At 36.9% G+C, this 24,763-nt stretch overlaps 2 protein-coding genes across 6 annotated transcripts in view; both read right to left on the bottom strand.

The window, feature by feature from the left end:
• Positions 1-941: 941 nt before the first annotated feature.
• On the bottom strand, positions 942-15,467 carry gnb4a (guanine nucleotide binding protein (G protein), beta polypeptide 4a). 2 transcript variants are annotated; one of them, XM_043223372.1, is made up of 10 exons: positions 15,342-15,467; positions 12,675-12,783; positions 11,783-11,821; positions 11,230-11,336; positions 10,746-10,809; positions 10,283-10,445; positions 9,442-9,508; positions 5,658-5,859; positions 5,306-5,522; positions 942-3,328 (listed from the first exon to the last, which is right to left on the bottom strand). In XM_043223372.1, the coding sequence occupies exons 2-10, from the start codon at positions 12,729-12,731 to the stop codon at positions 3,222-3,224; spliced, it is 1,023 nt and encodes a 340-aa protein (XP_043079307.1). In that variant the 5' UTR covers positions 12,732-12,783; positions 15,342-15,467; the 3' UTR covers positions 942-3,221. The 2 variants fall into 2 exon arrangements, with proteins under 2 accessions (XP_043079307.1, XP_043079298.1); XM_043223363.1 differs by lacking the exon at positions 15,342-15,467 and adding an exon at positions 14,332-14,529.
• Positions 15,468-16,675: 1,208 nt separating this feature from the next.
• Positions 16,676-24,763, bottom strand: part of pex5lb (peroxisomal biogenesis factor 5-like b) — a 33,255-nt gene continuing 25,167 nt past the window's right edge. For all 4 annotated transcript variants that reach the window (XM_043223281.1, XM_043223272.1, XM_043223261.1 and 1 more), the window contains 5 exons: positions 23,506-23,576; positions 23,036-23,254; positions 19,741-19,906; positions 18,767-18,924; positions 16,676-18,630 (listed from right to left, as the gene is read on the bottom strand). In XM_043223281.1, coding sequence (XP_043079216.1) covers positions 18,441-18,630; positions 18,767-18,924; positions 19,741-19,906; positions 23,036-23,254; positions 23,506-23,576 — 804 coding nt within the window. In that variant the 3' untranslated portion in view covers positions 16,676-18,440. The remainder of the gene's footprint in view (positions 18,631-18,766; positions 18,925-19,740; positions 19,907-23,035; positions 23,255-23,505; positions 23,577-24,763) is intronic.

Genomic DNA, 24,763 nt, shown 5'->3' with positions numbered 1-24,763 from the left:
TTTAACGTGGTACACTGAATCTAACTGAATCTGTGGTCTCGCTACAGTCAACACTGCATTTACTTCTGAATTCACTTTTTTTAGGGTTGATGTGATAAATGTTTTGGCCTTGGGGTTTCAGTGCAGTAATTTTAATGCTTGTCAGCATAACCATCTCTGTAAAAATAGCCATGGTTTTAATTCAGATTGAGGAAAAATTAAGCTCTCACTTCCTCTAGCAAGAGGAAAGCAAATGTTGTGAAAAAAAAAAAAAAAAAAAAAAAAATCAGGCCTAAGTCATAAGTCATGTTTCGAGAGCCTACTGTGAATGAAAAAAGGTGACTGCAAAGATCTGGAGAAAATAAGCTGCATCATTTAATATGATAGTTCTAACAATCATTTTCACAGTTGGTAACTACCTGCACTATGATTTAATTCTCAAGTTGATAAAGGCCATGCATGATTTTTTTATACCGTTCAAGTTTTTGTAAACTTAAGAAGCAAGCTGTATTTTCCCCTCAGAGTCAGTGGGTTGTGGTATTGCTAGCACAGTGTTTGATCTTATCCATAGGATAAGGCTCAGTAAGCTAGCTGAAATATCCATGGGATATTATGTTGCTCGCTCCTTATGATCATGTTCATGTACTTTATGGACGAACTGGTGAGTTCAGGTTGAACCTCAAATGTAACGAATGTTCCGGATTCAATACACAAAAAGCAACAATCATGGGTTAATGAAGACACAAAGTCAATAAACAAAAAGAAATAATTTAAAAAAGTACCAAAACTAAAGTTGCGCACAGTGTTAACATGGAACTAAAGTCTTAGCAATATCACCGTCTGTAAAGACTATAAGGTCAGTAAACTCAATTAAGACATTCACAGGAAAAGAAAAAAATATATATATATACACAGAAATTGACAATTTATAAAACCGAAATCATACAAATATAACTGCCAAATTTACACATGTGCTGTACACCATTTATTAAAAAAAGGCGAGTTCATTTACTTTTAAGGGTACTGTACATTGTTGACTGTATTGAACTTGTACTGTATTGAGACTGGAACATTCCTTCAAAGTCAATTAAACACATATACGGACTATACCTTGAGGAGAACTGGATACTAAATCAATTGAGACTAAAACACTTTCTGACTTCATTGCACTATGCAGAGTTCATGTACCTTAATTTCCTAAACACTCAAAACAGAAAGATCATAACTTCCACATTGGATGGATGACCTTTCGTATCATAATAACTGCATGACTGAAATGAAATGTACCTGATGAACAGTAATGTCATATTAAACGACTCAAATTACGCAGAAAAATAATAAAGAATACTGATTGCAATCTGGTATTGAGGAAAACTTGCCTAGAAAAAAATGCCTAGAACTAAACAACCACAATGAAAAGCATAACCTTTAAACATGTTTTTATACGCTCACGAAACCAGCCTGTACATTTATTCACACTGATTGGCACAAATTTAAAGTGATTACTGATGGTTCAAGTGAAACGTGATTACTTTTAAGGCTTGCTTTTTTTTTGATGTTTTACAGAAATAGACAAGAGGGCTTTATACTTTAAATACACACATTTGTGACAAAATACGCACAGTGTAGCTTGTGGTCCATTACAGTTTTTTTCAGCTTTGTTTGTCATAGAGCTGAAGCATAATAAATCAAATACGTGCAGGAACACCAGTGTGTGCAGTCTCACGTGACTATTTTCTAGTGCAAAAGCGTACGGTTCTAACTAGGTCTTCATCTCAGAAGGGCAGGTGTTCATAGTGTGTGTAGAAAAGCAGACAATGTCAGAGTGGCAGTGACCAAGGCCTCCTGTTAGGTATCAGGTTGCAATTCCAGCCTGCTCATCAATGGCAAGGTCTCACAAAGCATCAAGGCCATGCTTGGTGTTTGGATCAAAACAAAAGACTTAACCTTAAACTTTCCAGAAACAGTTTTGCCTAAAATGCCACTTGCTCACCCTCAAGTTATTACAAAACCATATGATTTTGTGGATCCACACATGTTAATCACTATAAAAGTAGCCCATACGATAGGTGTACCACTCCATGTCTTATGAAGACATACATTTTAGTGAATAACAGACAAAAAAGTCGCAACTCACTGATAACTGTGACATATACGCAACAAGTCTCCTTGGAGTGTTAATGAAATGGCTCGTTCTGATTCAGTGCCTGTATTGTCAATCTGGATTCATTTAAATTTCATCTGTTTCTGACTCATTCTTTTGTACATCCTCGAAAGACTTGGAATGTAGTGTCACCTGGAATACTTTCATATCACTTTTAAGGGGTTTCTGGATACACTTTGTGATTTATTGGAACACAGCACAGTCTTCTTTAGAATTGTTCTGTAGTTTTTCCTAAAAGGTTTGGAACAACAAGGGTGAGTAAATGACAAATTACACTTGTGGGTGGAACTATCGTATCATATCCAGCTAAATAAATATGGAAAGCAGCAAATCTCAGATAGTATGTTTAGTGATAGTAAAGGCAGACGTACAGACAGGCTAATGGCAAATCTTTCTGTGCTGTCTGTAATGCAGTTTAATACACAAACACGCCAAACATAACTGTCGGTCTTAAAGGATGGCAAACACGAGCTCAGCTGCATCAGCGTTTCTCTCACTACACATTACCAAGCTGAGCCTGAACCATTTATGTAAGAATAGACCTAATACTGATACAAACTAAATTAAGGCTGAGGGTCAAACACTTAGGGCCCACAATACTGTGGCAGCCTAATCCCTAATCCCAAAATTACACTGGCCACTGTGTCTGGCAATAAGCACTGTTATTGGAAAAAAAAAAAAAAAAAAAAAACGAGCAGGAAAAGAAAACAGGGACACTGTTAAGACACTCATCATGAGTATCCACATACCGGAACATCCAAACACTGTCAGAAGTGCATATGTTCTACATACAAGCACAAAGAATGGCGGATATATACTGTACACAACACAGTCTGTCCCCCACCTCGAGTCAGACGTGAAGCCAAAAAGCCAGAGAGCCAGCGGAGGCTCTTCGCTGTTGGTCCTCACCTTTTTGACTGACTGCAGGTTGGTGGGATAATGCGGTCTAAGAAAGAGAGAAGATAAAGAAAACTAGGTCATCTATAAGGAGGAGATAGAGAGGGAAGGGTCCTGTGTGGCAGTGGTGCACTACAGTGATTGTGTGGATGAGTGGCTCCCGAAATCCAGCTGAGTGAGGTCAGTTCCATATCCTGAGGAAGCTGTCCCAAGAACCGGTGGCCACAGCCATGCCATCACTGGTTACACCCAAACAGCTGACTCTGTTGTCATGCCCAGCTAAAACACCTTCAAAAGACAAGACCAACAAAAGTAGCAGAGATAAGTACCATACAGCATGTAACTAAGAGTGGCTGGCTATTAGGGGTGGGAATTGCAGAGTACCTTATGATACGAATCACAATACATGGCTTATGATACGATAATATCACAATACAGTAATTATTGCGGTAGTCAATATACTGCTGGACAATAGTATATAATATAACGATACATCACAACATTTAACTATGAAACAAAATGCCTGTGAAAAGGTTAAGTGCATGTTTTTGTGTTAACTCAAAACTTAAGCACAAAAAGCAAATTAATCATTCTATTCTTGTACTTGTTAAAAAGCTTACACTTTTCTTTGTGGGGAAAAATAACATTTAATTGCTTATAAAATTAATTTAAAAGATATCCCTGGAGTGCTTTCTTAACCTTTTTCTTTCTTATTTAAAAAGGAGCCCCACACATGACAAAAAATAAATGAAAGCTCATTCGTTGTTTAAATGTAGACACGCAGCAAGCACTCTTCTGCATAGGGGTGTGCAGTGAAGCCAGGTATTTGTATCTGTAATTGTCTGTAATAATTTCAAAATTATTTGTTATTTGTATCAAATAAAATCTCATATGTTATACTTAAGATACATCTATGGTTTTACAGCCTCTCTTTTTTCGTAGTTACTGCTGAACAAATGTTTGTTTTTTTTATGACTATAACAACATTTATTGAAACTTAACAGTCTGTTAATCTAACAGTCAGAGCAGTACCCTTGTGTTTGTTTTTGACTTCAAGGTAGGGAAGTTGTGGACCTTTTCGTGATCTGATAAATAAATTATTTAAATATCTTCTAATTAAAACAGTAAGGGTTACTATGCAGTTTAGAAATATAGAAACTGATTTAATTCATTTCCAGGAAGTGGACAGAAAAAAGCAAAAGCAAAAGAAAAAAAAAATAATAAATAAATAAATATTTGCGCTTATTTCATTCATAGACTTTACACTCATTTACTTCACACACTTGTTACTGCATTGTAATTTTAGAGGTTTACGTAAAACAACATGATTTCCTTTGGCTTTTCGATTCCCACAGTTACTAAAGTATTTCACTTAAGTAAAAGTATGGAAAATTTGGAACAGAATATGGACAAATATGCCCTATTCAGTTTTCTAAAATATAAAATTAATTTCTAAAAATAAATTGATCATACAAGTAGACAGTTTTCATGACAAATGTTTAGTAATCATCTGAAAACCACTGAATTAATTTAAGGCACACTTGAAATAATCCCATTATGTGTGTATATTTAATTGCCTATTAAATATATACAAATAATGGAATGTGTATAATGTATTATTTTAGTTGATATTGCTCTTGCCAAGATCAGATTATTGAGATGCACATAGAGGGGGCAGCCATGTGGGTGTTTGATTTGCACTCTTTTTATTCATAAGGTTTACATTATTTCACTTCAAACACTAATTATTGCACAGTTATTAGTGTGCAAAATTATGTTATTCATTTTTTAAGCCATTATCTGTGCCTTTCCATATAAGGTATTTGGCTTCTGGCATACCCCTACTTCTGCACTACATTATGGCTCTGATAGGGGTTTATAGTTATCTCTATAAACATATGTATAGCAGTAGAGCTATTAAAGTGGTTGGAAATCTGTTTATCCGTTGGTTGTTCAGAACACTTTGGAAAGAAAGAGAAATTTTTAAAAGGGGAACACAAAGAAACTCTAAAATTGGCTTATTAATTATTTGGACCAGTGTGTCAACTCTCGTAATGATAGATTGCCATATCCCTATTTTGTCCCACTCCCAATGTCTATGTAAATTACATATGTTAAGGGTTTGTCCTAGGGAAAAAAGGTCTTCTGTAGTTAAAGTTAAGATTTTCTAAATTGTACACTGCTGACACTGTTGCTGGATTAGCTATTATAGGTGCTTGCTTGAGTTTTTTCTGTGTAGTCAAAAGGGCTGTGTAAAGTACTGACCTGCCCGCTCTCCCTTTAGAGTATCCCATACATTGCAGTTGAAGTCATCATAGCCAGCAAGCAGCAGGCGGCCACTCTTAGAGAAGGCCACAGAGGTGATGCCGCAGATAATGTTGTCATGCGAATACATCATCAGTTCCTGGTCTGCATGAAGGTCAAACAAACGACAAGTGGCATCGTCTGAGCCGGTGGTGAACGCATTACCATTTGGGAAGAACTGAAGAAATGGAACAATTAAAAATGGATTTAAGCTTTTTTTTAAACAGTAAAAGAGAAGGTATTGTGAAAGAATTGCACAGGCTTAATAAACCAGTATCAGACACTGCTGAAGACCATTCTCTTTGATACTCACACAGACAGCATTTATATCAGAAACATGTCCGGTGAAAGACTGTCTGCACATTCCATCTCTGATGTCCCACAATTTTGAGGATGCATCACAGGCACCTGACACAAAGGTCCTAGAGTCTGGGCTGAGAGACAGGCTCATCACATCTCCACTATGCCCTGTGAATGTGGTGGTCTGCTGACCAGTCTCAATGTCCCACAGAGCACTGCAAAGGAGAAAAATAGTTGGGTCACACTGAGTAAAAGATCTGAAACTTGAATGCGGACTTGGAGAAAAAAAAAAAAAAAAAAAACATTATACATCTACATCTTCCGCAAGCTGATGGCATACAAATGCCTGTAAGCTTCAAAACTTCAAGAGATTTAAAAACGAGTTAGGTGATAGCTCATAAAAATAAGTGATAAAGGTCTTTTACATAACTTGCAGAACATTCTACTGCTGTATCTTAACAAGTAAATTCAAAATATACATGTGTATAAAGAAAAAAAAAATGTAAATACAATATAGGTAAATGTTGTTTTATTTATTGTGCATTGGGTGGTGCTGTCCTACTACTTTAACAATGCTTTAACAACAGAGCTACGTCCACATGAAGCCAGAGCTTTCCCTACCAAATCTTTCCTCATATCTAAGACCCAATACCTTAAGTAACAAGGGAGGTAAAAGCCGAGGTGGAGCCCCAGGCAGAGTTGAGGGATGCCCCGACCACAGCGAAGCTGGAAGATGGCAGGCCCGGGAAGCTCGCCCCATATTGACGGTGGGCTAAGGGCGAGCAGTGGGGCTGGCGGACGACAACGGAGGAGGAAGCTGGAGTGGCATGAGGGCATGTTTTCTCTAGGAGCCAATACAGGCAGGCAGGAGCTCTAGTGGGTGCTCTGGAGGAGTGGGCACTGGAGGGCACTCTTTAAGAGTGGGGACCTTGAAAAACGCCAATTAGGCGCAAGCACTGGGGAGCTTGGGGACTGCTGTCAATTGGGGGTGCTCTTAAAGCACAGATACTTGGGGGCACACTGGCGGCACAGTCACTGCAGGATACTATGCTGGTGTGGTCACTGGAGGTTGCTCGGCAAGAATGGAGACTCAGGGGCGTTCTGCAATCACGGAGATTTGGTGGCAACTACGAGACACGGGCAGAGACACAGAAGTGCTTGGGAAGTTTGGACACTGGAGGGTGCCTCCGAGAAGCAGGTACTGGAGCACTCTGGAAGTGCAGAAAGTTTAATGCTCATGGAGCTTGACACAGGAACAGCCTGCGGTTTTAACTTCACCATGGATGGCAGCCTTGCCTTCGCCACAGATGGCAGCTACATTGACAGGTTGAGGATGATAGAGGAGCTCTGAAGGGCACTGGGGCATGTGGGTTTTGGTAGGCGGAAGGAGTTGTTGGAGCAGTATGTGGAGATTCCCGGGATAGGGATGAGCTGAGGAGACGCAAGGTGTTATAGCTGGAGCTGGATGACAAAGTTCTGAACTCTCTTTGACTACCTCAACTTCGACCTCAACCATTTGAATACAGAACAAGATTAACCAGCTTTAATCAGGGTAAACTCGTACCTTGGGAGATTGCAGCAAATAACTTTGTCATCCAAAGACGTTAAATACACAAATAAGCCTTTAATTCACAGAACTTAATTCACAGGTCATAATGTGCAGACAGGACAAAGAATTCAAGGCAGAACCTATATTAAATACAGCACATGACAAAGGAATAACTCAACACACCTGGGGAACATGACTGGGAACAAATTAAACCAATCACAGGGAAACTGAAAACTGGGTCACGACAGGGCGTGGCTCACAGAACACGGGCAAAGTCTGACATTAACCTTGTCCTTATCCTTATTTCCCCCCTCATCTCAAGAAATATCTGCAGTCACACAAAACCACAAAAGAATGTAGTACATATGTCAGACCTGCATGTGGCGCTGTAATTATGCCACAAAGATGGAGAAGACCTGGACTATGCACATAAACCTTGCATATGGTATACAAATGAACATGTAACAATACATTTATTAATCTATGTTTATGTCACTTAATAAAAAGACAATTGTTTTTGACAATTGACCTGGTTTCAAGAAAATATTGGTTTCAGTATCCCAAAACGCTGCATCCATCTTGATGAAATGCCTATATGATACCAAAATTATGTGTATACAGCTAAACGCATATCTGTGTGGACAGGGCTTAAGGCAACTTTCATTAAAAGATTGTTAGGCTGTGTTAATTAGATTAGCCAGAACCAGGAACACTCCACATAACACACAATGTACTTATTACATTGTAAAAAGAATGGCATCTATGCTAAAATTAGTCTGTTTCTTTTTTATTCTGTTTCTCAGTTTGTAACCAGATCTGATGGTGGATCAGCACCAAGAGATGTCCTTCATCGGAGACCAGAACAAGTAGATGAGACCCGTGGACAGATCACTGGAACCAGATGTACACACTAGAAGTCTTTTGCATAATCTGACACGCGCTTAAAATTGAACTGGAAATTAAGTGCTGGGTGTCCGGCAAGAGGGGAAATGGCCCCAACTGATCCTGGTTTCTTCCAAGGTTTTTTTGTCACAGATGGGGATTTGGTTCCTTGCCACTGGCTTGCTTAGTTTCTAGTGACTATTGTTGATTTCATTACAGAGACGGTCTCTGCATTTAAAAAAATTTGAAAGTTTGAACAATCTATATTGTTAAAAACGTTATATGAATAGAAGTAATTGATTGATTGATGGAGATTTACCGCTAATCAGTGAACTGGCTTTACTGATGAGATGAATGTATTAATGAATATATCACCCAGCCCTTACTTATGCTTTAAAAACAAGCAGAAGACACAGACAGTTCTTTCAGTAATGGGTGGGTGAATAATGCACAAACAGCAATTCAATTGGTTGGCGGCAACTTTCCCTTTAAGCAGTGCATGAGAAATAATGAGGAGAATAACATACAGTAAACAGTAAAACAGTTTGCACTACAATCCAGTGTGTTCATAACTAAGATAAGATAAAACACACCAAAACAGCTGGACATGGATGAAACCAGGAGCTAGACCCATAGAATTTACAAATGTCCGCACCCGCAAAATGGCTTGATTAAGTGATAAAAATAATAGGATGGGCACAGAACACTAAAAAAAGCCATTTATAGTCACACACAGGTGTAGTAGTGTGAAAATTAACGTTACTAGTTTTAAATAAATGTAAAATAATTTGAGTTTACATTTTTTAACATTGATTAATTGGGCGGGGGGTTTTATATATATTATTTCAAGCCTAATAAATAATTGACCTCAAAAAGCGAATTCATGAGCAATAACTGCTTTATTTTTACATATTTTTTCTCTGAAATGAGAAAGAAAAAAGTTTTGCTAGACAAGGAAAAACAATTAGAGGGAGTATTGGTATGCGATGAACTATTCCCATTCAAAGCATTTTTAATAGTCAGGAGTCATGCAGGTTATCAATTTGTAAAGGTTTTTTTTTTTTTTTTTTTTTACACAGAAACACTAAATGACCGATAATGTGTCAAGCACCACTTACAATAAATTGTAACGAAAAATGCTGTTAATGTTTAGTTATTATGCTTTTAAATCATTTTACATGTGAACGTATGTATAGAAAAAAGCGGTTTCCATGAGAACGTTAATTCTTCTCTTCAGTAGTTCAAAAAAATATATAGAAAATATCTGAACTACTGAGTTTTTTTTTTAACTACTGATAGTCATTTTACTGTACCAGAACATTGAAAAAAATTTTTATCTAGTCATTCAAAGTTGTGATGCACTCACCATGTAGTATCTCCAGAGCTGGTAACTATCTGACTATCATCCAGAAAGCGACAACACGACAAATAACCTGGTGAGGAGGAAAATACATTTTATTTTACATCTATATTTTATTTTACATTTTATTTTACATCTATATCTTTATCACTATCTATCTATCTATCTATCTATCTATATATCTATATATATATATATATATATATATATATATATATATATATATATATATATAAATAAAAGAACAGGAGCTTCAACCCACTGCAAAGGCTGTGCAAAGGCTGGGTCACACCACACCAAGCCAACTTCAAAGAAATAGATAAAAACCTGATGGTGTTGTCTACTTGCATTGGAAGCGTCTGGATAAAAAGCTGTTGGTTGAACAAATGCTTAGACTACAGCCAACTGCAGGTAAACATCTGCGCTCTGCATCAGTAGCTATCAATAGCATATATACATAATTTCATGGAAAAACTGAAATAAGAATATGCAAGATATACAAATCAGAGCTTGTGTATCATTTTGAATAACTCTAATAATAACTCTCTTAATTTTAAGCAGTTAAATATTCACTCATTAGAATGCTTGGGTAAGATCACATAACATTAGTCTTCTGTCTCTGCCTCAATTTATTTGCCTGTTTTTATCACTTTCATTTTAATTCACCAAACTGAACATCCAATCGGTTCTCTTGATGACAAACTGCCTGTGTGTGCCTGAAGAGGTGATCTGTGAAAGACACCAACAAACTAATCCAACAGGAGCTCACAGATGACCCGTGTTGACCTATAGTTGGTTTTGGTGTGTCCCAGCCTTAATGAGGTTAATCCTGCTGCTGAAAGTTTACCTGTGTGTCCAGGAAGCTCTCTAGTGACTCTGACATTGCCCTCACGAGTTTTAAGGCTATAGATTGAGCAGATGTTATCCAGACCTCCGCAGGCTACATAATTTCCTGAAGGAGCGTAGGCACAAGTCATCACCCATGATGACCTTAATGGAATGGCATGAATCTAAAAAAAAAAAAAAAAAAAAAAAAAAAAAAGTTGTTGCACATCCATTTGTTATTTCAGAAACCACATACTAATCTGCTACATAACAAATTGTTAAAAAAATAATAAGAGTAGTATGCTAGTAAATGATTCCAAAAATCAGAGCCAGTACGCATGAATCTTTTTATTTATATGCGTGTCTCAGTTTCTACAAAAAATTTATGTTTTTAATTCACATAAAATGACATTTTATTTTTCTACAAAAAGTAATAAAATAATTCAATCTGATTTTTCATTTGTGAGTTGTTAAGCTGAACATACCTTGTTTGTTGTGTAGCTGTCCCAAACAATGAGTTTGCCATCTTGTGAGGCACTAACTAGTAACCTTAAAGTTAAAAAAATGTGGGGGAATAAAGAGGTTAAAGAGTTTAGAATACACAACATAATACACAGGTGAACATGCAGACAATGACTGATATTTATAATATGAACAAACATGACAAATGCTTATGTTAATTAATAAACACTGCAAGCAAATATGAACAAACTCCACCATCCAACAACTGTGTCTCCTGCCTAAAACACTAGAATGGATGCTCAGGTGGAGAAGGGGTGAATGATAGAGGGAGAAGAGAAGGGAGGGGGGAAAAAAGACTGAAGCAGGAGGCAGCCTACATAATCCTAGAACACCCCTGAGTTGTGAGAGGCCTGCTGTATTATTCATTGAGTGTACACTGACAGAGGTGCAGGGTTCCTCTGAGAGCGCCCATCCTCCAGCCCACTCAATCTTTTTCTGTCAACTGACCTAGAATCAGTAGCCCAGTGCATGGCATAGATTTTGGCTAAATGGCCTCGAAGTGTCCGCCTCGTTCTCATCTGGATCCTTCCAACTGAATCCAGACCGGCTGTAATCTAAACACACACAGAACTCTTCATTTACAGTGACATTATAAAGCAAGCAGGGGACATTTCATAAATCCAAGGAGTTCTAATGATCACTTAAATGGGGCAAAAACGTATCACTTATCACGAATCACTTATTATCTAAAATTACCAAAAGCAGCTTTAAAAAATACAAGAGCCATCTCTTTCAATATACAAATAATCCAAATAGAAATTAAGAAATCTTAAATCACCAAAGCCGCCAGGGTGGGGGCTGAACGTTTAAATTTTGATGGAGGACATGTAAGAGGTTGTTTAATATTTCAGCACACTTAAGAGCATGTTCAGCATGTACGTCAGCAGCCAATTTGCATGTCTGTGCTGAACCCAGAGAGCAGGTGAGCATACCCATGGTTTAGACCAGCGTTGCTCTTATAAGGAGGGGGACCCAGCAGGATAGTGGCAGAGCTGCTTACCTGGGACAGGCTGGAGTCGCTGCATGCTTTCCTGGCATCCTGCAACGGGAACAGCAGCATGTCAGGGTGCAGTCGTTCTACTTTCAAATGAAAACACGTGTATTCTACACTCAGGTCTACATGAAACTTATATCAAATAAAAACTACTCCAAATCAAAAAAAGTTGATATCAATTTCAATATCACAAAAAATTTATTAACACTGGCTTTACCAAGTAAAAAACGTTTGGATCTGGTTCAAGTTCAACTATTACTTCAGCCTAATGGGCACCATTACTGAACTAATGCAAATAAACTCTAAATGGCAAAACATCAACCAAATACTCAGCTCTGTCAACATATCCATCTATCTAAAATTTGAGGTTGGTAGGATGTTTATGTTATATTTCCCTTATATTCACGCTGACAAGATGCAATTACAACCATAAGGCATGTTAAAGTCAATTTGATAAAGAAATGTGTACACATATTTTTACTTTTCTTGTGCTATCAAGGTGCTGTTAAATGAATATATTTTACACTAATTGTACAACACTATTGTATTTTGAAAAAACAGCATATATAGTTTTTTTTTTTTAAGTGTTGTCAAAAATTTATCACATCCAAAATAAAAGTTTTTGTTTACATGTGTGTGTATTGTGTATATTTAAATACACACATACAGTATATATTTAGAAAATATTTACAGGAATTTACATACACATATATATATACATATATATATATATATATATATACACATATACATATATATATATATATACATATGTATCCACTGCATTTCAATGTTTTCTCCCTGACAAGCCCCCCCCATATCATGGAATGAGTCAAAAGATTTAATTGAATGAGTGGCAAAATCCTTTGAGTTAACCAGCAAGTGCATCAGTTCTTACTCTGATCTGATTGCGCAGCTGCTCTGCCTCCTGCCGCAACTGCTCCAGCTCACTCATGGTCCTGCAAGTGCTTCACTCCTTTCCCAACTTTGATAATACTGACAAATACCTGCAATGCACACACAAGCACCAAGTCACATTAAGCAGTCAATAAAAAAAACTGCTTAATAACAGAGCACTCAGGCTGGATTAATAATTCAAGCCACTCACACAATCAATTTCCATATATTCATTTGATTGTCCCACAGACCTAGTAAGACAGCCCCACTGGGTACAGTGCTCCTTTAGCATCAATGTTTTTTACTAGACTGAATAGAACTAGGAACTGTATTATATATTTCAATAGAGGAACCAAATACTCCAGTACTACAACTGAGGGATTGGCATGCTGTTGTTTAATGAGGGGTACTAGCTGCTATGACCTAATAGTTGATATGCCTAAAATTTAGCCAACACCATGCCAAAAAGAAGACTAATTAAAATGTTTAAAACATATTGCCCCCCAACACTGCACATTTTGTATATGCCCTTTATCTGTCACACCAATTTCAGGCCCTGGAGTTTCTTTTAACGAACTCATGAGTTAAATCAGGTGCATTTGATTAGGGAGACACACAAAATGTGCGGTGCTTGGGGGCGTCCAGGACCAGGGTTGAGAAACATTTGGTCCATTCATTTTTTACATTTTAACGCTTTAAAAAAAATTTAACTGAGCATATTTTAAAAAAATTAAAAAATAAGCTTTTCAGATTGTGTTTACTAATATTTTTTTCCAGGACTCAATTAATCTTCCCTATAGCTTTCAGTCGTACTTCAGCCTAATAGCAAATATACAGTACATTAATAAAATTTACAGTCACGTTGGTGGTTTAACACAATATGGGAATACCCCTTGAGCCTTACGACCTCTATATATTTCAGCATAAATTCTTTTAGGGAAGCACAGTAGCATGACTGCAAGAAATGCTGCTAAAACAGGAAGACTGCCGGTCCCAACCCTAGTAAACCAAATTACAGGAAAAGCAAGCAATGATCGGTGTACATTTTAAGCAAAAACTTTACGAAATTAAACACCGTACACATTACACAAAAAGCTCAGATTGATTGTAATAATGGAGTGGGGGAAAATATTTAACGTGCTCGAACTAGCTGGATTAACATTTTAATTCAAAACGGAATATGTATATCGGAAATTCGGATAAATCCTCCATAATACAGATGTGTTAAGCCTTATTTAACCTGTGACACTCACAGCCTATTAAACCCGTAGCGATAAACGCGAAAAAAAATGCGTTGCAAATAAAACCCACACAAAAACGACAATTTGACCCTTAATTGTTACATTTGTGATGTTTAATGCGATTAAATGTAATTCCAACATCAGCATTACGTTACATTTCACATTATTTCAAGCCAATTTAGCTAACTGTTTTGACAACAAATTCAATACCACATGTTGCACTAAACAGAAACCTCAATACAAGACACTATATATGCGAGAACGTATAAAATAAGCTTTCCCTGCAGATTTGTCATCCGTCAAGTTGATCACATTTATATTACTATTTGGTTAGTTTTGGTTAGCACAGTGGCTAGCAAACGTTGAGTGTATCATGTCAGTTTACTTCAGACCACCACACAAAAATTTACACATTACCTGATGTAACAACACTACAAAATCTTCCTACCGCCTGTTAGGGTGAGCAGACTCTTTATTTCAAAATATTAACGCACTCATTTCGCATTATTTATATCCAAAAACAAGAAACCGGGCGCCAAATTTACTAGTTTCAAGGCAATTCACAGAGCGATTACCACACCCATACTGATATTGAGAGCATGGCAACAATTGGATGAAGGGGGGAATTTAATTATTGTACGGTTTTTTTAACAGAAGACATTCAGTGTCCTTGTGTAAAACTGAGTATACGATGTCTCTTATTACTTTATATTGTATATGGTTATGAACCGAATGCGTTTTTATCAAAATAGTTTGACATTTATCTCCGCCTACGTACTCGAGTCACCCGCGCTTGAAATGGTTCTGGCTATCAGCTTCCTCAATTATAAAAATGACTGTAGTTTGATACATGTGGATACAGTGTCAATGGCATTATTTCTAACAATACGTATGCAGACCTAGAAGAAACAAATCTTTGAGAATAGGCTTGAGAAAAGAAAAAAAAATACATGGTTTTGTCAATTTATATAATCTACTAAATCCGTAATCATTAAAAAAATGCTGATCTGTAATATTACTTGTACAGTAGTGTTTTTATTTGTACTTTGTCACAGAATATATTCTAAAGATTTCCACTTATTTAAAGCCATTGGGTGTTTGCCAATTTTGCGCTTCTCAAATTGAGTTTTATTGAGGCAATTTGTTCATAACAAATGAATACATTAATAATAATAAATGTAATAAAAAGTAATTTGAAATTTAAGTTTGAATGCAATTATCATATAATATTTATGGTCAATATACAAATATGCATTAGTGACACAAATGAAGCCATCTGTGGCATGCCATGGGTTAACTGGTAAAGGCAAACTACACAATCTCTACTTTACCATCTCACTCCTGCTCCTCTATAAACCCTGTCTAGAGCACTCAAATATTGGAGTAATTAAGTTACAAAACCAGTAGTAAGTGACATTTAGTATTACCTAGTATGCTGAAGTCCACCAGTAAGAGATCAGTCAGTGGAAGCCCCTGGCTCCCTTTGTAGAGTATGTGCTGATGGTAGCGCTGCCACTGGGATAAGCAGTGGGGACTTTAGTTACCAGCCAGCACATCTACACTGAGAGCTGCTGGTGACAAGGTGGGGCTGGTGGGGGAGGCTGAATAGTGAAAGTGGGAAGATGAGGTCTTAAAGAGACAGTAGATGTCACCGTCTTATCAGTTGGTCAGTGTCACAACGGAGAATGTGTTAAACAGAACAATAAGGACTGTCCTGTGCATTTAATAATTTACCATTTGTTCACATTATCTGTGTGCGCGCACACAAAGGCAGCAACGATTCCTGCACGTGGGACCTCTACGTAATAAAAGCCCTTCAATAATGTATTAAAATGGAAAGCTTTTCCATGTAGTGCATTGTCGACACTTTCATTTAAAGTGCTTCATTGAATCGCTTGCTGTTAATTAATGTTTATATTCACAGACAAACTTGTACTGAATTTGATGACTACAACATGCCCACTAGCTCAATTTCACACATGCTGCTACACTAGATGAACATCATTTGCGTGTCGCATTTAATATTGCATTTATGCATCACATCTGATGTTAGTTAGATAGCAGTTCATTGACAACGGCTCAAATATCACAAAAGCAAATCAGCCACAAGAGTCAAAAGTCAAATTAAGGGCTGAGAATGTCCACACACATACTCTATCCATCCTAAATTTCTGACAGCACTAAAGGGATTCCAGTTACAAAGGAAGTATTTTGAGTCTGTATATATCTGGAGGATATGACAGGTCACGAAACATGAACCTGCTTAATCATCCACCTCACATCCTCGCCGTTCCCTAAAATCCTAAAGAAATCTATAAGCTAATTTGAGCCATTCTCCCTTTCAACCACACAGCTTTATTTTCAGAGCCTTATTGATGCAGGGTGTCTAAAATTTCAACTTAAAAAAAAAATGAAATCCTGAATAACCCATATCAGATCTAATGCGTACAATATTTAAGGCATCCAAGGTTATGTCTTAATTTGTGTATAATTGGATCTAGATATATATACATACATACATATATATATATATATATATATATATATATATATATATATATATATATATATATATATATATATATATATATATATATATATATATATATATATATATATATATAACATTTGCACCGCTGCATTACTTCAGACAGAAGAAAAGCAGTGTTTGGTCTGTGCCTGTTGGGGGTGCTCCGGTAACACCATTTCTAAACCATTTAAAAAGGTCAGGGATCACCATTAGCCCTTAAAATTGAAACAAAACAAAAGAGACCTATTTCAGATCTTCTAAAATACAGTTTAATAAATAGGTTATAAATGCATCTTGGTTATATTACATGTTATCATAGGATAGATTGAAAGATACATGCATACATTAGTGTTCATTCCATGAAGTAATCTATTTTACAAATAAATAAATAAATACATTTCCTTCTCCTATTCTACAATGTCAGTAATTATATTCATAGTTTCATAACAGCTCTGGTCATAGCAAAACTAGTGTGATTTACTACAAGACAAGTGTCATCAATGCCCCCATACTGTGCTCATACATGGCATATGATTTTAAATATGATCATATATGTTTGTATTGGAATTTTGGTCTGTCAAAAAAAGTGTATTAATAGTAGTTACATTCGCTTTAAAGTTAAAATATGGGATCATAATAAGAGAGGGAAATCAGTTTTGTGTATCATACATGCAAACAGATTTCCCAAATTGTTTGTAACATTTAAATTGAAGGTGCAATCTAATGAAGCAACTTTGTCTGTCTTTCTATTAATTCTATTTATATCATTAAACACCGTCTCTCATTCAGTGCCTTTCAATAATCTCAGCTAACGTCTGTTGCCTGTTGCGCCGTCTTCACTAGCAATGCATAGTGGCAAAATGATAAAGACACCAAAGATTTTTGGTCATTTTAGCTAAAACAAAACAAACAAACAAAACAGCAATGCTGGTTTGCATAGTTATGTCTTCAAAGAAAATATCCAGCCTATTAGTATATAAAAGAAGCTAAAATCATAACTGTTTTAGCACATGGCTTTTTTTTAAATAAACCGTTATATCTAAAGGCTAAAGCAATTTCAGTCACATGAAATGCACTTCAAACTTATCAGGTCAAACAACTGAAATGTATGACAAGTGTTGTTAATAGATTTGTGAATGCATTTAGTCCTTTTATACATTTGGGCTAACGGTCTTACATAAACTCACTTTCAACACGATTCTGCTTTTGCTGTGACCTTTCATGCAGTGTCTTTGAAGTTGCTCCCCACCGAGTCCTGATCCAGAATGCCCTGGAGCAGGAGGCATTAAAAGGGGCTTGCTGGAAGACAGATGGCCCAGGGAACACGCCCTGCTCGCACACCTGGGCACAGATCACCCTGAAAGGGTGTTACGTTCCTAAAGTGAAATTCAGCTAACATTATTCCTCACACTGCACTTGGTCCCGCTGGGTTTAATAGAGTTAACTGACTTTTTATATGGCTACACTTTAATCAACTAAACAATAGTGCCACCTCGTGGTGAGACAAATAAATTACCATTGTAAGATGAACAAAGTTCAAACCAGGTTAAACAAGGGTTCTCCAGAACTGGCCATAATAAGTAGCTACGTTTTTTAAGAGGATATAATATTCAGTTCTAATCCACAAACAAAAAAATCTTCCTCCTATATTTCCCAACAATGTTTGGTTTAATTTTTCTCAAGTATACAAAGTTTTTAGATAACCTTAAAAATATTACAGTAAAATATAACTAACATCAAGAAAAAAAGTGCTTTGCTTTGAGTCTCTTTGACATTTATTTCTCTACGTTCAAAACCCATCACTTACCCATTCTGTTTGTGCTCTATGCAATATAAACACCCTCTTCAGTGGCATCTGAAGAAGGCAAAGGCTGCCCAAAAATACAACAAAATTAGCAGTGCATACTCTGCATATCAAATTGACATCCCATATTCATTTGAGCCTAACTTTGTGCCTACTGTACGTGAATGATAGGTATCACAGGTCCAAGTTTAATCACATGTCCATGTTGAAGGCCCTCATTAAGAGGTCCAGATCTCCCACGCTGGCTGCCTGGAAAAGTTCTGGTTGATTCATGAGGGAGAGAGCAATCCGCAGAGCTGCCCAGATGTTGCTGGACATCACCTGATGACTCTTGCTCTTTCTTTGCTGGTGCAGAGCTGTCAGGAAGTTGTTCACTGCCTCCCTGTAGGAGAAAAGAGAGGTCAAACATGCTAACATCGAAATTTCAAAAAAAGTTCTTCTGCTGTAGTCTATTAAAATAGACTAGGGTGAAACATTTTTTCCCTCATCAACCCTTGCTCAGTGGTTCGGTTCATTACCGATGTGCCCCTAGGTTGATGCAGCTGATGCCGAGGTTGTATCTCGAACGGATAAAGCCTGGCTGGAGCTCCAGAGCTCTGGTGTATGCCTCCACTGCCTCCTCACTGCGGTCCCCATTTGCCAGCGTGGCCCCGAGCCGATTCCACAGCAGATAGTCCTATGAAAACACAAAAGTACAATCAAGGACAGGGGTTTCTCATAGAGTCTATAAAAAGTTTCAGAGAGAACCAAATGACTTAAAAATGGAATTTAAAAAAGCTGTCATTTTCAGAATTCTACAGTATTATTTTATTCTGAATAATAAAGACTGAGCATAAATAATTTAATTCTACATTATAACATATCATATATATATATATATATATATATATATATATATATATATATATATATATATATATATATTAGAAATAAGCTATTTCTATACCAGCTTTCATACAATGTAGCTTAAAATATTTCACAACAGAAAAGCATGACTTTACATAAAAAAAATACTTTGCTAATTAAAAGCTGAAGCAAAGAGGAAAATCCTCCCATGTTTAGTAAAATTTTGTAAAATCCAAATAAGCTTTACAGATCTTTATTTGGAAAGCCTAAAACAGTACTATAGGGAGACTGAAAGAACAGCTGATTTTACAGTTTTTGATGTTCACACCAAAAATGATGATAACAATAACGATATCGTTCTTAATATTAAAGAATAGCAGAGTCCACACCACAATTGTGATGATAAAAAAAGTAGAGAAACTATTGTTGGAATCACTTTCAGAACAATTTTTTCCAGCTCATAAATGATAAATTAGGGTTGGGTTTAAAAGAACAGTTGATATTGAAAATATTTTTTGTTTAAATTTGTAACAACCCTGCCCCCAAATCAATAATTTGTTTGCATGAACTGCTAAATCAATTTGCATTAAAACTGATGAAAACTGAAACTCCATGAAATGGTGATGAATAGGGTCTTCTGGCTCACCTCAGGTCGGACAGAAAGTGCAGCATTAAAGGCATCGACAGCTTTGTCAAACTCTGAGCTGAGGTTGAAGAGCACACCAAGGCCTGTCTGGAGATCAGGGTCCACTCCTTCAGCATTCTGCTGCACTGCTTCCTGATATAGCTCCAACACCTCCACCAGCTGAGAGCTGCAAACACACACATAACACCATTAGGCAAAAAAAAAAAAAAAAAAGGAAAACTAGGCTGGGTGATAAGAGGATATATATTGCGGCGATGATATAAATTGTCAGTCAACACTGATTTTGCTATACAGTTTCTAACACTGTACTTGCACATGACTGCTTAAAGTGGCAAAAGTTACAGACTGCAGCTTTAAAGTCATCAACATCAGAGCAACAGAAACAAAAATGAGAAAATGAAGAATACGACTTGCTTAATGGGGTCATACAATGCTATTTTAAAGAGCATTATTTTGTGTAACGGAATGTTAACGTGCTTTAATGTAAAAAAAACTTTTTTTTTTTTTTCAAATATTGTACATTATTGTAACTCCTCTTATGCCCCGTCATTCTCAAATGCATTGCTTTTTCACAAAAACTCTCCTTTCGACAAGCACAGCTCTGACTGGCTAGCTGACCCCACTGCACGGTGTTTGGCCAAGCACACGGTGGAAATGTGATGCCCCTTTCATTAATCATGAGCTTTCAAAAGAAATGTAAAGACAGTTAATGATGCCCTTATTAGATTTACCATCAGTTCCACCTCAAAAGGGGAACAGAGTAATATGACAGACACAGTGCTCGTATGTATTTGTAGTACACAGTAAAACGCATTTTAAGGTCTTTTCACACGACTCGGAATGTGCTAACGCAATGAAACCCATTCATTTTAATAGCTTGCGCGAGAGCAAAACTCCACATTAGAAAAGCCAATAGCAAATACTTAAACTAATAACACCACATAAGTTACTTATAGTTGCTGATTCAGAGGCTCCAGATTATCAGAGGAAGGTCAGAAGTGACTAATATTTTTTAGAAACAGCCTTTGCACATCCCTTGGTAGTCTCCTTAACAAAAAGGTGGAATGGGAAGATTCCCTGATTCGTGTGATGCATAAAAGTTAATGATGCGATGCATTGGTTTAAAAAGTGTGCATCGGTTAGAAGTTGTCGTTTACACTCACCGGCCACTTTATTAGGTACACCTGTCCAACTGCTCGTTAACACAAATTTCTAATCAACCAATCACATGGCAGCAACTCAATGCATTTAGGCATGTCTGAGTATTTCAGAAACTGCTGATCTACTCGGTTTTTCATGCACAACCATCTCTAGGGCTTACAGAGAATGGTCAGAAAAAGAAAATATCCAGTGAGCGGCAGTTCTGTAGGCGCAAATGCCTTGTTGATGCCAGAGGTCAGAGGAGAATGGCCAGACTAGTTAGAGCTAATAAAAAAGGCAACAGCAACTCAAATAGCCACTCGTTACAATCGAGGTATGCAGAAGAGCATCTCTGAACACACAACACGTCAAACCTTGAGGCTGATGGGCTACACCAGCAGAAGACCACAACGGGTGCTACTCCTGTCAGCAAGGACCGGAAACTAAGGCTACATTTCGCACAGGCTCACCAAAATTGGACAATAGAAGATTGGAGAAATGTTGCCTGGTCTGATGAGATTTCTGCTGCAACATTCAGATGGTAGGGTCAGAATTTGGTGTCAAAAACATGAAAGCATGGATCCATCCTGCCTTGCATCAACGGTATTGTTGCTGACCATGTCCATCCTTTTATGACCACAGTGTACCCCATCTTCTGATGGCTACTTCCAGCAGGACAGGACACCATGTCATGAAGTGCGAATCATCTCAGACTGGTTTCTTGAACATGACGATGAGTTCACTGTACTCAAATGGCCTCCACAGTCACCAGATCTCAATCCAATAGAGCACCTTTGAGAAGCCAACAAATCTGCAGTAACTGCGTGATGCTATCATGTCAATATGGACCAAAATCTTTTAGGATTTAAGGCAGTTCTGAAGGCAAAAGGGGGTCCAACCCGGTACTAGTAAGGTGTACCTAATAAAGTGGCTGGTGTATTTTGCAATGCATTGTTTCTAGTATAACTGCAGCAGTAGAAACTGATTTATATATAACTATTAGTGGATGTGGTATATTTATTTAAAAAGCGACTAATAATCTGTGACCAGTATGTAGACCAATTTTGCCGGTCTAAACTGGTGCATTGTGTCACTACTGCTGAGTGAATGACGAATTACATAACCCCAGAGAAATGGGAAAACTGGGATTGAAGTACAAAACCTGACTTGAAAAAAAACAAACAAATTAATCAGGGCTAAAGTGGTTTCATAAACTCCATAAACTTAAATTACCACAGTTTTGCAAATTCATGCACACTTATTCTTATTCGTGTTGATCATGGATCAAATTGATCCACCATGGCAAACAGTAAATATATCCATGCTGTTTAATGCATTTAAGACATTGTGACATGACATGTCACAGAAATATTTTTCATCTGTAAAAGTTATGCAAACATATCCATTTTGCTCTAAGGAGTGGGCGAGGCAACATGACAGACTGAAAATTACTAAGCTCAAATGAGTTAATGTAAGTGTTTCTTATAGCAGATAAAATATAGTCATTTTCTTGAATTTTATTTCAGTGATTTTAACTTTTAATTTTCAAATAGTTTTTTAAGAGAAATTTTAAGAAAAATCTGTTCTGCAAACTATAAAGGTACAACTTATAAATCCTGAGAAAGGCTGTATCGCTAGAAACTGTAAAAAAAAACAAAACAACAACAAAAAAGTAATATTGTAAAAAAAAAAAAAGTAAAAATTGGTCATTTGCTTTCTTATTGGTCAGTTTTAGAGAAGCTCAGCTTAGCCTGTCAGTTAGCCTGCTTTAGACCTAGTTAGTTGCCATAGTGAATACGCTTTATCTTGGCCTATATTAAATTTACTTTATTTAAACCAATTCATTCGACAGTGAGTAAAACTTGTTTATTTGGTTAACGTGTTTTTTAAAACAGACCTTGAGGCATTAATAGAGATCATATTTTTCCACTGCATTATACTGCATCGTATAGCACCGTGGTGAATTGAATTGAATCAAAGTCGGCTCCCACTGTTTCGCAATAGGGGTGAATCTTATCACTAGCTGCTTCATATGTATTTTAAATGTACTGAATCGTTGGCTATGCATCGAGATGTGTATCATATCGGCCTGAGACATGAGATGCACATCCCTAGTACGTAGATGTTAATTCATGTGAGTGAATGTGATTCATACCATCCGAGAGTGGAGATTGGGGATATGGAAGACCCTCTGCGACGAGGTAATGGGGAACCGTCTAGAGGGCTGCGGTCCTGGAGTAGATGTCTGTATCTGGGGTTGTATCTGATCCAGCGGTGAAGAGCTTCACAGGCTTCCGGCTGTTGTCCTGTGTTGGTCAGGCTCACTGCCAGGGCCATCAGGGCCTTCAGATTGTTTGGGTGCAGTTCCAAACATCTATTTGAACAAAGACAATCAGACAAAACATGGCAAAATCAAGTTAGGGGAGTACTGAGTTGCTGAGTTTGGGGTGGGACTAAAGCATCAAAAAAAAAACATTTTATCAGAAAACAATAAATGATTTGTGCAAAGGGTTTCAAAGCAATAATGCAATTTCCTCATACTTTATGTAAAATGTCTGAAAATAGGCTTTTAGCTCTGCATAAATTATAAAAATAAAAAAAAAATAGCCATTATTGTTTACTTACCTCTGAAGGCAAACAATGGCTGCCTGCTCATTCTCATTCTCTGCTTGCGTGGTACCTAGAACCTGCCAAGCCTTTGTAAAAGAAAAAAAAATGCCTATTGAAACAAACGTCACAAAACAGAAATAAAACAACTTGAACATACATATAGGATTGAAGGTCACTGTAAAAAAAACTGTGTTCAATTAGTGGGGCTGGCGGTTTTCTGAAACATATTGTTGTTCCCTCTTTTTATGTGCAGTGCTAGTACATTTAATGACACGTTACTCTGGGGGCGAAGGCAGTGGACTTTAATGTGGTTTTGATTCAAGTTAAACAGGATCATATTCATAAGCCATCCCAGAGGTTTACGCCATCTGTCTGGCATCGCCTTGGCTCATAAAGCATGGATAATTTCATTAAATATTTGATGGCGCTGACTGGGCAATAATGAGATATAGCAGGGGATGTGAAGAAGAAAATGGATTTGCGCTGGCAATCACACATGCTTTCTTTAGGCACTGAAAATATGAGAAGTCAGTTACTAATCTCTTATTTGTTTGTGAGGTGATAATACATTCTGAGTTGAAAACAGGACATGATTTTTTTATATGATTCTAGTGGGCTGCCTTGATGCCTACTGATTACAGCAGCATTCAGAGATGGAACCTTAAAAGGGACTTTTAATGGATTTCCGGGTGAATGGGAATATATTTTTTTGCATTCCTATTTAATCAAATCGCAAAAGAAAAACTTTAGTGTTTACTCTTATGTTTTCATGACTTTTAATAAAAAGAATTGAGAGACAGGGGGTAACATGAGGTTTCATGTATTCAGAGTTCTTTACACAGTTGGATTCTCATGCTACAAAGGGAAAAATTTTCAAAAGACAATTTGGATGCGTGTATATGTGAGAATTTATGTGCCATAAAATCTCACTTCTCGGTTTGTACAAGTTTTTTTGGATCGTTGGTTCTGCATGAAGTAGTCGCAGATGGAACTCCTTATATGGGCATTTCAAAGTTAAAGTCATTTCAAAATTTCAAAAGTAATTTCAAAGGGAATGCTCTAAATGTATAATCCTCAAACTTTAACAACAGTTCGATAATTTTAACAACAACCTCGATTCTCTCTCGCTGTCTCTCTCTTTTTTAAAGAACTCTCTCTTTCATTAGCTGCAATTATTTTATTTTCAAAATTTTGATTTTGATTTGCTGGTGAAATGCAAGATAGTATGGTCTCTGTCAGTAGTACCTTATTGAGAAAAAAAAAAAAAAAACAC

Source organism: Puntigrus tetrazona, chromosome 2 (assembly GCF_018831695.1).
Source record: "Puntigrus tetrazona isolate hp1 chromosome 2, ASM1883169v1, whole genome shotgun sequence".
Lineage (NCBI taxonomy): Eukaryota > Metazoa > Chordata > Actinopteri > Cypriniformes > Cyprinidae > Puntigrus > Puntigrus tetrazona.
This window is presented reverse-complemented; position numbering and strand designations above follow the sequence as displayed.

What these genes read in the sequence shown, in the direction of transcription:
- gnb4a (XM_043223372.1), bottom strand. Translation starts at nt 12,731, where the DNA reads ATGAGTGAGCTGGAGCAGTTGCGGCAGGAGGCAGAGCAGCTGCGCAAT. An exon ending in AGCTGCGCAATCAGATCAGA is followed by an intron (nt 11,822 to 12,674) that starts GTAAGAACTGAT and finishes TTCCCGTTGCAG; the next exon opens with GATGCCAGGAAAGCATGCAG. An exon ending in CTGATATAAATGCTGTCTGT is followed by an intron (nt 5,523 to 5,657) that starts GTGAGTATCAAA and finishes CCATTTCTTCAG; the next exon opens with TTCTTCCCAAATGGTAATGC.